This window comes from Colias croceus, chromosome 3, assembly GCF_905220415.1.
Source record: "Colias croceus chromosome 3, ilColCroc2.1".
NCBI lineage: Eukaryota > Metazoa > Arthropoda > Insecta > Lepidoptera > Pieridae > Colias > Colias croceus.
In genome coordinates, this window is record NC_059539.1 from 1,679,153 (window position 1) to 1,695,176 (window position 16,024).

The 16,024-nt window shown below is 32.7% G+C and overlaps 2 protein-coding genes across 2 annotated transcripts in view; one reads left to right on the forward strand and one right to left on the reverse strand.

The window, feature by feature from the left end:
- The window catches only part of LOC123706460 (zinc finger protein ush), a 171,151-nt gene that overhangs the window by 89,193 nt on the left and 65,934 nt on the right, over window positions 1–16,024 (reverse strand). The gene's annotated exons all lie outside the window — the stretch shown is intronic.
- LOC123706468 lies at window positions 13,803–15,485 on the forward strand. Its single transcript, XM_045655768.1, has 2 exons — window positions 13,803–15,302; window positions 15,379–15,485. Exons 1-2 carry the CDS (start codon window positions 14,046–14,048, stop codon window positions 15,394–15,396), a joined length of 1,275 nt encoding a protein of 424 aa, XP_045511724.1. The 5' UTR covers window positions 13,803–14,045; the 3' UTR covers window positions 15,397–15,485.

Genomic DNA, 16,024 nt, shown 5'->3' on the forward strand with positions numbered 1-16,024 from the left:
ACTAACTAAAATCTCACTTAGGAATTTTCCTTCGCCTTTTGGGATTCAACTGTAGTCTGCAGCCAAAAAGGTAAAAAGTTTTGAATAGTCAATTGTCAAAAATCGGGGACAAAAATGGCCAGTACGTCAGAACTTGTGAGAATAAATTAATGGTTTTTTAAGTGATTGTAATGCTTTAGATCAAATTTGGCATAGAGACTGAGAGTCTACTGTACTGAGACTGAGACTAGATTGTAGTCGAAAGCTTTTATTCACCTACCAATGAAGTGAAAATTGATTTCAACTATGTACTTACATTGTTCAGTCTTCGTGCATACAGAGTATAGCTTAATCTTTTAAATTTTTCCATTGAAACATTCTGCAGGAAACAACATTAGACAACACAAAAAGACGATAAACTCGTTCTCAACTTGTGACGTCACGAGAAGTATGTCATTGTTATACATATAGATAGATGACAGTTTAAAAGTGCTGTCAAACATTGTAATATTCAAGAATAACAAAATATAATCAAGCTCGTCATAACAGAGACGGCCCATATTGCATTGTGGGGCTAATTGGATGGCGATCGTTATCAGCTTCACTGATAAAATGGAATAGATAACATTCTGTAGTGACTTATTAAGGCCGTTCCCAGAATAATATTAGATGGTACGATACGCGCGTGTGTGGAGAGCCAGCAAAAAAAGTTTATCAAGATTGTGTGAAATGCTTTATATTTACGGTTTGATTGTTGCGGTGTTTGGTTTGTAAGTGTTTTTAATTGTTAATGTAATGTAGGAAATTCTATCGAGATGCGAGAAAATTTGAATTGCTTTTGCTAATAATCACATGCATTAAATTAAACAAAAATTGAAAAATCAAGGCCAAAGTTTAACTACCATTAACTACCATTTTTGTAACAAACTTATCGTTATTCATAAAATAAATATAAAAAGCTATAAATATTATAATAAATAACTATTGTAAAATTAATAAAGTACCACTATTAACAGTAACCACTATTTCCTATAAATAACTTAAAGAACACATCAATTTTAATTCAAATTAATTAAATAAACAATTAATGCCAATCTGTACGCAAGCTGTTTTGCGCACCGTACCCAACCCTATCAGCGATCAGCACAGCGCGATCCGTTGTGTAGTTTTTGCGAAATTGGTGACTCGATAGCTCGCTGGATTCCTTGAACCATACGACAGATACTCAATCTAGGGCACAACCTGCCACCAATATTGTATAAGGGTACAATATTGAAGGCAGGTTGTGCTCTAGATTGTTCCCCGAATGTACCCCTAAAAGACTTTCAATTATGACACCAATTAAAGAAGGTAATTTAATTTGATATTTTATGGTTTTATGGCATTCAAATGCTTTATAAATATAAATGTATAAAGAATAGAAAAAATCGACGGCGGGACTCGAAGCCTCATCCTTTCACGCCAATCCGGGGCGGACGCTTGACCAACTCAGCCACCCGTGATCCCGTGAAGGTAATTTATTCATTTTTTTTAAACGAGTAGAGCGTGAAATTACCTCTTTGTAATCTTAGTTGCGTTAACAGGATCAAAACTATGAATAACTATATCTTATGTCAATTAGGCATAAAGATTTGGTCTGGTCAAATAATTTTCCGGGATACCGTCCCGTACATAGGTAGTAAAATTGTAGAAACAATTAAATGAGTCAACCATCCTTAAAATATTAATAAAGATATCGATGGAAATCGTATAAAAATTAAAGAGATTATACGATGTCAATAGTGAAGCAACAGTAGCATTTTAGTTTTTACCGAGGTCATTTTTTGAGTCAGTCAAACAACTGTTTAACTTTTTTTATCTAAACTTTTTTGCACAATAATAATTTGGAATTTTACAGTATTTTTTACACATGGTAGCAAATCCGCGAGCTTCTAGTTTGACTGTAACTATGAAAGAAAGTCCTGTTAACTATAACTGTAACTCTACTTCTAATTCAAGAAGGGTTGAACGCATTTTTATTGTTTTTAGTGAATTAGCCCCTTTTGGATAAGCCCTTAAAATTTAGAAAAACCAATAAAACTACCCAGACGTAGTAGCAACTACATAAAACAGGTGTAACATTATTCAGTCGCAATTAATAAATTGGATTTATTGAGTTATTATTATGCATAAGTGAGTCGTGAGCGCGCGTGAGATAGCCATCTACAAGTAACCTGTTTATTTTAATTATTTTACCCGTCACATTATAAAGAACCGTGGGTCGAATTGGTCAAGCCTTTATTGGAGTAATGGGGCATGGGACAATATTTGCTCGATAATTTATTATGTGAGTGTTCGAAAAGGAGTATGTGTTTAAGATACGGTTGTTTGCGAGTTTGCAAAAGACTAGATACCGTAAAATTACAATATGACTAACATTAATAAAAAAAAAAACAAAAAAAATACATTAATTACATTTTTTATTTCATTACATTATACATATAAATAACATAATGGACATTATCATCTTACACAAGTGGTTATGTGTTTTGGTGTCGTTTTTTTTCCTCTAAATCCTTTCTATATTTTCAACTGAAAGCCACCATCTTGACATCCATACTTAAACGCTCAAATCTTCAATACAACTATCATAATAGGTACCTACTCTACTTTACCTTTTTTCAAGGAGTCAGACGCGTACATTTTAACAAAGAACGCGTCAAACACATGATATCATTGTATTGTTAATCTATGCATGTGTCAACTGTTAATGAATTTAGAATAAATGATAACTCGGAGGTATCGCGGCGTGAATCATTTAACGCCGATAGAGGGCGGAGGTGACGTCGCCCACTGCGACCCGCGTAAGTGGTAAGCGATGAGCGATTTTATCGCGAATAACACCGATTTCCTACATTTTCGCAACAATTCTACATTGAAGTAGGAAATATTAGGACGATTGATTTAAGTTTGACATATCACACAGCACATAATATACATGTTTAAACCTAGTAGAATTAAAATTTTGAATTCCTTGCTTCGTTTCTTGTTATTTTGCAGGTGAAAATGAAACATTTCTTTATGTGAAAACTCTATGTCTATAGGCTCTATTCATTAGCTTAATAAAATATAGCCTGATAAAACATGCGACTGTCTAATTATATCTTAGTATAGTATTTCCGGTATCCAAATATGCTTTACTGAGTCATTACATAAAACTTTCTAAAAACAAAAAAAAAACTACATACAATAGACGACCTGGTCCTAAGGTTGCACGCTGCAAACACCTACAAATGAGTTCAATTTCACTATTTTCTTAATATTAAAAATTTTAATACATTAATATTAATTATTAAATACACAGATAATCCGCTCCCGCTCGCCCCTCGTCCCGCACCCCGGGGTCGCATACACAGCCGATTACATCCTTTGTTGTGTACAAGAAAAATGGCCGAGCACTATCGCGACGCGATACTATTACTTTAAACAAGATTCGTGACTGACGATATAGATGTTGTGTTTGTACAATCTTGTTTATTTTTTTTTCCGTATCCGTGTGCACAGATTATTAATATTTTCTTTATCTGTCAAATTGCTGGTGCTGGCTGGTAGGAATTTTATTTTGGTTCTAAATTTGAACTTTTAACTTTTTTGAAAGAACTCAATATATATAATTTGTTGCCAGTAATTTTTCACAAGCTCGCTGATAATATTTTGTAAAGTGCTCTGTAATTTGTGCTTTTCCATTATTAATGAAATTCTTAATTCATTAGTCATATTAATAAAGAAGAATTCATGTTTTAACAGAATATATTAGATTCATATAGGTAGTAAATTTACAGTTTACTTAGTCTGGACTGATTGGAAAAATTAACCCCATTTTTCCAGTATAATACTCGGGATTCGAACAAGGGGAAAAACCACAAGGTAAACTCAGAACAAACTTTTAGATTTGCCTTATCTTACTTGTTGCTCTTTACCAATACCAAATAGATAAATAAACGATAAAAATATCACCATTCGTCCTTCATTTTTTGATCCAGGTTAAGTTGTAAGTAAATAAACAGTGACACAACCGGAGTGAAAAGAAATTTAATCGTTACCCGATACCCAGAATGAACACCATAAGTAATGTGTTAAACAGTGGTGTCCATTGTTCGATACGAATCTCACACACAAAGGAGCGTATCGTGGTAGCGGCCGCGGTTTGACAAATGTTGGCAACGCGCGCCCACCCAAAGCGGCCCCCGTACCATGGGAGTGATTTACTGGGTTCTGTCGCTTGCGTGTCGCTTGCAGTGTCTAGGACACGGTTCATAAAAAAGCAAAAAAATAATTAAAATTAATCATTAATAATTTTAATATGTAAAATAGTAGGTTTTAAAATAGATAAAAAATCTGGAAAATTTAATGAATAATCGCATGTTTTTGCATTTTCTAAATGTATTTAAATACCTACAAACATTTTTGTTAGATATAAACTTAGATATAAACTCAAAAATAAATGAAAAAATTACGTACTTGTACGTCATCTCAAATCTACTTTATAAATTATTATCAACTAAGCAACTTACTTATAATCTAAGGTTTATAAAAAATAGGTACGTCAGTCTGTACTCAAAATAAATACATAAAATGATAATTTACACAGTAATCCGTTTTTTCAAACATTCTTTACAAAGAGAGATAATTTTTAACTTCATATAAAAATAAAATTCAGTTACTACCTACCACGAAAATAAATTTAAGCTAATTTATATTTAGCAGTATTTTCATGAACTTTTGAATTTTTAATTAGGATTAAAACGTCGGAAAAAAATGTTTAAAAATTACTTGGAATAAATTGCATTCGACATAAAATATTTATATAGTTTTTACTAACTAAATTGCTACCTACTTAGCACTGATAAAGATCTCACATTTTTGGCATTTAAAATTAATGTAAAAATAAATTATTTTGTATAGCAACACCGGTTCGGTATAATCTGTATGTATATTTTGTTCCTGACCACCCCACGAGTTGCTATTGTATTCTTTAACAGATAATATTGTCCTATATGATTGTAGTGTGATCGTGTTACATAATATTTGTCTTAAAGCTATTTTGATATCATCTCAAGGTATTTATATTACAATACACGTATTTAAATACAGTAGAACATTCATAAATCGACATTAAGGGTAACGCACAAAAAAGAGTGGGAGTTTTTATTTTTGGCAATTTTTTTTTATTCTGTCTCTTCTACATATTTTGATGAAGCTTTTTTTTTAAATAATAAATAGATTTTTTCATCTATATGCCATGAATTTGTGCAGCAGCTTCAGAGATGCATTTTAATATTGTTCCTGTAGGTTCGTCTTTACCAGATATTGATTACCTATAAAACAAATAAATCACTATATAACTATGATTTCTCCAAGTGTCGAAGACTCCAAATCGTTTATCAACTAGATAATGACATAGATTAATATGTATTTAAACTCCAAATAGTAATAAATAGAGAATAAACGGAGGAAATAAATCCGCGAAGTATGCGCTATCTCTCGCTGATCTGAGCAACTCAATTATCGCTAATGACCAAGTTATCAGTCGGCTAGATTTTTTTCTTATTCCATAGATTTTGGTCAGAGATAGTAGAAGAATTAATACGTTTTTTAATAGTTTATTATTACGTGATGAAATTAGATTAAGATTTAATCTGTTTTATTACAGTAAAATTGACAGAAATTTTTATGGTGAGATAGGTGGTCGAGCGTGTCATTCTTAAAGTCTCTCACCTGCTTTACCACTGAAGGTATCGCGATAAAATATAATAAATCAGCCCCCCTAGCCAAGTGGCTTTCTGCTAGCGTAGCGTTCAATAGTAGACTACGGTCTACGAATGTATGAGATTGACGTAAGCTGTAGATACGTTTATCTACAGCTTACGTCACGCTAACAGAAAGCCACTTGGCTAGGGGGGCTGTATTGTAATACGAAAACGATTATATATCATTTCGATACGTGGAGGGTTTGAAGGCTGATCCCTAGAACTTGGTAAATGACTCAACATTCGATGATGTTCGTAAAAAGGTCGAGCTGATGTAGCAACCAATATGTATTTTACTTTTTCAAACATGTTAAAACCGCTTATTACATAAAAAATGTCTTGTGTATATTTAAAAAAAAATATTTTGAACATATGAACGTATAAACAATTTGTCTGTTTCTAAAAAACTATCTTTACTACAAGTACATATTTTAGTGTGAGCATTTTTACCGTGCAGGTTTCTTTTTGTATAAATGACGATCGTCTCTAATATCTATTTACAAGACGGAAGAATTGCTAATATCAGAAGCATGTATACCAGTCAACCTAGATAATTTTTATAAGCATGCTTTCTTTATCCAAGACCTTACTTCATAGGATCATTTCTCTAATAAGCTATTTATCCCTTTATACATTTTAATAGAGAGGCTTTACGCGTAAACCTTACGCAACAAGATAGTAACTGGTCCGGTATAGCCTTGGTTTAAGGAAAAATTGGCACATGCAGTGTCGATGCCAGTTTTGGCAGCGTCCCCCGATACAGAGACCGTTTAAGTCAAATAACCTATCGGGAGGTAGGATTTACACGCTTTAATCCTTCGCGATATGCTGGAAAAATGGAATTACTAGAGCTTTTTTAGTGAAAACTAGCGATCGACCCCTGCTTTACCCTGGTGTACTTTATTGTGTATATTGTTATTCACCTTCTTCTTGATACATTCTATCAATTGGCATTCAAATAAGTTTGAGCTAAAAATGCATCCAGATTCGTTGTGTAGTTTTAAAGATCTCAACAAATATTACAGACATACATAATACTATAAGTACAATGATTAAGGATTTGTAGAGTTTTTCAATAGATAGATTTGATCTTTTTAAAATTATAATGAATTTGGCTCTTGCATAATTTTTTGATATATTGCAATTAAAACTAAAACAAATAATAATATACGGGTATACTATGTAGGTGAATTATGAAAAAATATATTCAGTTGATGAGTTTAATTAATTATAAAAAAAAAAAATATTAGCAACTTCAAATATAACATTACAATATTGCTCTGCCTTCTGAACTAGGTAATTACTTAACTGTATCTCAGAAGGCAGTGCCTTCCCTTACAAATTCCATATAAAATAATATTTGGCAAGTTAACAAAATAAATTTTAGTGACTAATGATGAAAGATTAAGCTGATTGATGATGAAAGATTCAATGAATAAGAAGCTCAGTCGCCAAAAATAAGAGAACCAAAGAAACTATTTCTTAGATATTTTAAAATCAATAAAAGAAAATTCATATCATGTCGTAGTTTAGCACAGCTCGAAGCTTTATTTGCATGTCCCATTTCTATAGCGTTTGGCTTCTGAAACATTTCGCTAGCAAAATAAGATGTAAGTCATAAGCGAAAGCGGAAAAATATATTTACTTATTCATATTTTTTTTCTTTTTGATCTTTCAATGTCCCAAAAATTTATCATCATCAATAAGAGAAAGTAATTACTTTCCTAATTAAGAAATAAAATAAATGTAAGTACAAGTTCAAAATGTGTTTGTGGAGCTATAATATTAACCTTCAAATATGAGAATTTTTATTGTCGATTTCATATATAATTAAGATAAAAAAATTACTAAAACTACTAAATCTTGAAACCACAATAAAATACTTCGTCTTTACAGATATACAGAATGATTTCTATATTATACTGCTTGGATATATCCGCTACATCTCCCCACCGACGCGTCAGTTATTGTAAATTTTTCGTTTTTAAACGTGGCAAATTGCAGACACAAGAAATGTGCAGTTACATTGGTATTAACATTTTTATAGCCCCATATATTGTGGCGGAATGTTGCTTTGCAAAATTGATGGTTGTTCCCAATGCTGTTTTATTGCATCTTTATTCTGCGGAGTCGGTTAACACGGATAATTGTGTGTGCCATTTGCTTGTATTGGCGGATTATTTAATTTAAGACCGTTTTATCTTGTCGTTATACCGATGGCCATTTTAATTTTGTTTAGAGTCGGTTGTGATCGTGTGGTACAAGAATGAAATGTAGCCAATATTTTAAATTTAACTAATATTTATATAACATAATATGCACTTATACTTATGTAATGACAATTCGAAAGTGCTACTAAATAGAAGTCTAATTGAATAAATGAATGTTTGAGTTTGAGTTTATATACCTGCGAGAAACGATAACAAACAACTACTTGATGAATAAGAAGATGTTTTTACTAAGTTCACATTATCGGTTTTAATGTTAATTCGGTAATATTATGTTGAAAGTAATCAGGATAAAAATGCTTAAAGCTTTAGAAGATTACGCTTTATTACTATGCTTTAACAATAAACGGTTTGTACACAAAATCATTTCGATAAATTTTAAGGACAAGAAAAATCAGAATACCCTCAAAATCACACTTTACACCAGATATTATATCAAATCCCACTCCAGCAAGATGCGATGCCTTCAATTAGAAAGAAATACAATTTTTAATTAATATTTTCTGAATTTCAACACAATTTTCGAAATAAACTTTTAACAAAGGTGTTAGATAAATTTGCTAATATTCGTAGCCAGTTTTTCCAAAGTCACATCGTGTCTTTAAACATCGTCACCATTTTGTTTCGATCACAATTATTTTGACATGTCATTTCTTAAGAAATTAAATTTTTTACCGGATTTTAAACGAGATTTATTCATTATATTATTATACCAACGTTTTACACACAGTGGTCGCGAGCGTGGCTACGTTAAAATCTTTAATTTCTAAAAAAACTCGCGTAAAATCACAAGAAAATACTATTTCATACCTCGTCGCTTTTCAGTAGAAAACACATATCCCTCAGAAATTAATTACACGCTATCTCACTTCCTCTTGATACGATTCTATCGTCGCCTAATTAGACTTATCGGAGACCAATTATTTATAAGCGCAGTTTATCGCAACTATTGTTGTGTTTATGGTGACACAGTAAGGCTGTAGCGTACTGTGTGCATCTGATCGTATTTTATGGAAGGCTTGAGAAAATGTTTAACAAATTTAATAAGAAACAATAAGAATTTAATAAGAAATGTGTGCATTGTACAATAAAGTGTTGTCTGTTTTTATTCTATTTCTAAGAATCTATTATCGTACTTGTAACGATTGGCAGTGTTATATTAGGAGAAAGTCGTAGTTATGGATTCACAGAATATTGAATAATTAGGTACGTTATAATTTAACTGATTTAGAGCCTCAAAACATTTATAGGTGTATCATAATGATTAGTAAAAGGTTTATAGTAATAATGACCGCGTTTGTTGTTAAAGAATAACATCTGAATAGCAAGCAAGTAATTAACCCGGAAAAAGATGTGATTTACTTAATAGTTAATACGTAATATCGCAGAAATAATTTAAACAGCGAGAATAAAAATAATTGTTAAAAAATGGGAACATATTAAGAAGAATGGCTAAGCTGTCATTTATGCATTTTTTAGGTATGAGGAACTTATTATAATACTAGCGGTCCGCCCCGGCTTCGCCTGTGGTACATGTTTACGTTTTCTCTACTTAAGAACCATCCTCGTACTTCAAGGAATATAATAAAAAAAGAATTATCGAAATTGGTTCAGCCGTTCTCGAGTTATGCGCTTACCAACACATTTTGCGATTCATTTTTATATATAAGATGTATTATACTAGCTGCTGAGCCCCGCTGTTTTACCAGCATTGTTCCGCTCCTCGATAAATGGGCTATCTAAAAGCGAAATTATTCTTCAAATCGGACAAGTAGTTACTGAGATTAGCGCGTTCAAATAAACAAACTCTTTAGTGTTATAATATTAATTAAATACAAAGTACTTATAGATTACTATGTCTGAATTAAACCAATTCCTCAATTCCCTGATATGCATGAAATAATGAACATATCTACGAGGGTGGTGGTGGGAGGGGTGGAGTCTACAAACACAGCAAAAGTTCACGTCCTTATCTCATCTGTTTGACGGATTCTTACAGACAACGCTGCGTATTCATATTTCATTACAGAGTAGCTTGGAACAGAGGCTGATATAAATTCGAGGTATTTATTTATTTTTGATGTTACTTATACTATTAGACTTTCGAGAAGTCGATACACTCACACACTATACACTCTAAGAAATACATTATTGCTCTTGTCTCGTCTCTTCTATAAAATAGTTAGAGTTACTCTTCAATATGCAAATAGAAAAAAGTAAAATTAACCTCATAAAAAGAGTGTGTCTGCCGAGCACACCTATCAGAGGTGAAACTTCTTTAACAAGATTCAAAGACACTAATATCGTCGTCTTACTCCATGACGAGACGGGTTTGTCATGACGCGACCTTAAAATGTTACTCTCAACGTGCCTAAAGAAGTTTCACATCAAAAAGAGATTCAAAACAATAAAGAACTCACATAGCATATTCCTACAAAATTTTTGTATCATTTAGCCATTTTTGCCATTCTTTACAAGTTTATTCTACAATATTCGACATTTTACGTTTAATATTATTCTATACCGATGTCCGTGGTCCCTGATAAGAGCACTGTTATCAGCAACGATCTGAAAGGGAGGCTTATCACCCGCCCGCCCTGCCTTATCAACGCCATATAAATTCTTCGTGCTTCTTAATACTCACTATTTTATTTGGAAAACGTTTAATGTTTATAAAAATAATGAAATAATTAAAAATGTTGTACGAAAAGTTTAGACAGTTTAACATACTTTTCAAATTATTATTGACCCTAAAAGTAAAAAGTCAAATCAAAATCTTCTTTAAAATCAGTACCTATTGCTTATTAAAAAAATATAATTTTATTACACATAAATAAATTAATAAAATACTCATAGTATTAACACACTTTTCTATACATACATACATATACATTATACATACAATTAGATTTCAATATAAACATTCTTACATCCCTTATTAATTACGATATATTTCTTACATTAACTTGAATACAAAAACAGTTACCAATACACAAACTTAAATCATAAAAGCAAACAATCACAAACACTAACATAAATAATACAAACCTATTAATATCCAAAAACTCATCTATAAGGCGAATAGCACATTATTCTTGTGTAAGATAACGCTTATCAGCCACGATCGCTTGGGCGGCTATCAGCTGATCCGCCCGCCCAGCGTTATCACCTTCATATAAATTCTCAACTGATTGTATCTTGGGGCAGTATTTTTGTTCGAAATTCTGTAAGGTTCGTTATGGTTTTATGTAATTACTAATTACTGTATGTGTAAAGGGCATAAATATAGAGTATTTTCTGGTGGTTTTATGATTTTTATGTATAAGCTGTTTTAGAGCTTTCAAAAAGTAATGTTAAATGTATATGTGCGTAAATTCTCATATCTCTGACGTGATATTCCATTTTATACACAAGTTGTTACAGATATAGAAACTATATTTATCTTACAGAAAAAGAGCCATTCGCTCTATATAATATAATTTACGTGCTCGGGACTCACTAAGAGATCATTTTAAGAATACTGGTATCCTTACTGTACCAGTATATATTTAATAATATTTTGCATGTACACAAAAGTAGGACACAAGAGTAGGAGATAGACACGATTATGGCACAAGGAACAGGAATAGAATTGAAATGCCATTTTTCCGATTAGCTAAAGTTAAAAATTCATTTATGAGTCAAGGTATACGCTTTTACAATAGAATTCCTCTCAATATTAAAGAGTTTAGTAGTTCTAAATTTAAATCTTATATAAAAAATGTACTAGTTCAGAGAGCGTACTACAGTATTCAGGAATATATGGACGATAAAAACCCATGGAGGGTTGTCGCGTAAAAACCACAGGACAGTTCTTTGGCATATTATGTAGTTAGATATAAGTTTCATATATTGTAATATTGACATGATGTTAAAAGAGCAACTATGGAGTTTCTTGCCGATTCTTCTCCATAGATACTGCTTTCCGAATCGATGGTAAATGTTAAAAATACTTACCTATGTAATGACGATTCGAAAGTGCTACTAAATAGTAGTCTAATTGAATAAATGAATGTTTGAGTTTGAGTTTGAGTTGATTTTGAGTTCTTTCTAAGTAACAAAATCTTTGTATTTAAATATTTCTTGCTTGTAACTACAGAAATAAGTGTATTTTGTCCCTTTCTTTCTAATATTAAATATTGTTCAAACGTGTTTAAAATATTTACCATCTAAATGGGTAAATTTTAACGGACTCACGGTTTTTATGTTGCATAAGACAACCAACCATCTATTTATCTGAAGCAATTTAAATTTTTAACTTATTCACAGCTCAAGCATCACTTTGATTTATCAAATTGAAACACAAACTGCCATCAAAATATACGTAAATATATTGATAAAGCAAAATAATGAACACACAAACAATAAACCTTTTCAGTCCACCCAAAAACACTTAATACGCACACAATTAAAGTAGCAAACACAAATTGAACAATCTTACCGATCACATAAACGCGCCACTCACGCGCCCGATAACCTACTTACCTGTAAAAAAAAGTTTAAATTCAATTACATTATAATATCATTACCACTGGAGTCACGACCTCGAATGACTGCAATTGACCTATAAATAGGGGGCCAAGTTACAAACGACAGCGGTTAAGTTTTTGTCACAAGAAAAATACAGCTAATTGAGAAAATCGGAGTTTGGAATGAGCTATACAGCTGATTTACAATAAAAACGTCTCATTAGTCTGGTATTGAAGTTTTTGTGCTGTTTATTAAAAGTATTACACAATTCGGTACAGGCGTTCTTGAATGGTAGGTAAATATTGTATAAACGAACCCGACGGTTATTTATACCAAGTAGGTAATACTTAGGCCGTATAATTAATTTCAATGTTACTTTTTAACATAATTTCTAAGCTTTCCTTCTATGAACGCAAATTATAAGTCATCACTACATAGTATAAAACTAAGTCGCTTTCTCTGTCCCTATGTCCCTTTGTATGCTTAATAAATCTTTAAAAATACGCAACGAATTTTGATGCGGTTTTTTTTAATAGATAGAGTGATTCAAGAGTAAGGTTTTAGTATATAATTTATTAGGTTTTAGACAAAGCGGGCGAAGCCGCGGGCGGTAAGCTAGAAGTTACTAAAGTAGTAAAAGAATTTAAAGGTTTTTTTTAATTCACACATTAAGCTCTCGATTTCTTTTCACTTCCACCACACAATATCTGCATTAGGGTACTAAATAGGTATATGTTATTTCTAGAAAAAAATCTGCAGCATATGCAAATGTGGCGCTATCGTGAGATCTGGGAACACGCGCTGCAAGAAATTGTGGCCCGATCACGATATATGATCGATTTGCGACTAACTGCTGGAAATTGGCGGGAAATTATATGATTTCTAACTGGCTATTATTCGAATTGTAACTTTTTTTTTCAATGAGTGACCTGCAGTGTCGGTGGCCAGTGTCATGTTGAAATTTTTTTTTTGCAATGAGTCTGGCCGATGAAATTAAGGTTGAAATATTGTAGTTTTTTAAGTTCAAATTATACAGTCTGTGGGTAGGTTTGAAAGGGAATGTCGAATTAAAATTGAATCATAGAAATCAAGAACATTTCTTTATATATTTTTATAGTTATTGGTCTTTTCTATTTTATCAGAAAGAAAAGCACAAAAAAGCTTTTAATGTATGTAATGTGTTTATTTATGAGACACATAATAGTTGAAAATATCATATTCGCGTATTGTACGCGCCGCCGCGGCCGCTAGTAAGTAGCTTTAGAAATTAGTAACCATATTACTTGATCTGTGTTAGTAACGAAATAAACGTTATCAAGATTAGACGTGCGTTTTACTTAATCAAGTTTTACCAAGCAAAAGTGAACCTTATTGCCTCAACATATGGTCCATCGCCGGATAGAATCAATGAGCGTTAATGCTAATTACATCGACGAACCGGTTTCTACGGAAGGATTCTATTGAGTGACAAGTTACAGATTATTGTTATTTACTTTACACGTTTATTCGTTACTCGTACAATATTGATAAAAGACTAAACATGAGTGGTGTCGAGCAGTTACTGGCCTTATTGGAGGATACGGCTTTATTGTTACAAAAGGCGCAAACTAATTTAAAAAAGTGTCCAAAACAACGACTGACGAAGGGGTACGTGGAAGCCCGCTTACAAAGTATTGAGGAGTATTGGAACACTTTTAAAGAGGCTCACAATAGTTTGGTGAGAACAGTGCCTAAAGAAAAGAAATCTGAAATATCGTATTTTGTGAACGAAGATTTTTTTGTATTTGAAGATCTTTATTTATGCATCAAGGCCGATCTAAAAGATCTTTTAATAAACGCTAATAAGAGTCCTGCCTATGGAACAAGTTTGGAAGTAGCAAATAACGCGAACGAGCAGTTAAAGCTGCCTAAAATCTTGCTACCGACGTTTTCGGGCTCATATGAAGATTGGCCCTCGTATAGAGACATGTTTCAGTCATTGGTGCATAATAACTCCGCGCTTGGGGATGTACAAAAATTATATTACTTAAAGAGTAGCTTAACTGGTGAAGCTGAAAATATATTAAAACATGTTCAGATAACACAGGCGAATTATGAGCAATCCTGGAATTTATTAAATAAACGATTTGGAAATAAAAAAATGATGGTTAATTCAATATTAAAAAGATTATTTAATCAAAAGAAAATGAGCTCACAAAATTATAAATTAATAAAGCACTTACTGGACACTACCACAGAGTGCCTTAATAGTTTAAAAAACATAAACATAATCACAGACTCTTGGGATCCTTTAATTATATTTCTGGTTGTACAGAAATTGGACCCAGAGTCACATAAGGATTGGGAAGAGTATGTCCAGAATGATACCGACAAATTACCAAGTTGGGAACAATTACAACAGTTTTTACAATTAAAATTTCGTACTTTGGAGTTATTATCGCCATCGACATCTAAAGAAAGGTCATTCCATATAGCGACGCCCGCAGTGCAATTTAAACCCTGTCCAAAATGTCAACTAGAACATGCTTTATGCCACTGTAAAGAATTTATATCACTTACACCACAACAAAAGAATGAGTTTGTTCGTTCCAATAATATTTGCTTTAATTGTTTATGCAGTGGGCATGTGGTGAGCAAATGTCGTTTGCGGGTTTCTTGTAAGGTATGTCAACGGCGTCATCATTCTTTGTTGCATCAGTCAATGGCCGTGGTCAAACCCAGCAACATAGAATCGCACTTTAATCAGGTGGAGGATGAGATAGACGAAGAACAGCAGGAGCAACACTTGGAGGAACAGGTTAACACTATCTCTTCTTTCGTAGCAACCAAACAAGGTTCTGCTCTGCTAGCTACTGCTCTTGTCCCTGTTACAGATGGCGCCGGCAGAATAACTGTACTCCGCACGCTAATAGACCAAGGCTCACAAGCGAACTTTATAAGCGAACGAGCTGCTCAACTGCTTAAAGTTAAACGTAAACCATTGGCTATAGATGTAAGTATTACGGGAATAGGATCTACACAAACTAAGGTAAAACACACGGTGGGATTAGAGCTTTTATCAAGATATGACGACAAGTTCAAACTGTTCATTGATGCATATGTCATTTCTACTACTCGTTTAACAAATGTATTACCATCCAAACATTTGATAGACAGTGAAAATTCATGGTCACATCTTCAAGGTCTTGTATTAGCCGACCCTACATACAATATACCTGGACGGATTGATATGCTGCTGGGCGTAACCACATATGCACAAATAATCAAGGAACCTTTGATCAAGGGTCCTCCTGGTTCACCATGCGCACAAGAAACAAGCTTGGGATGGATATTATTCGGTTCCGTGTTAGACAATACGGAAATGAAATCTAATAATGAAATGCTAGTTATGCACCATCGTATAGATGTGGATGAAATGTTGCAAAGGTTGTGGGAGCTGGATCCTGAAACAAACAAAAAATTAAGCATAGAAGAAGAAACATGTGAACGAACATATAAAGATACATATACAAGGACAGC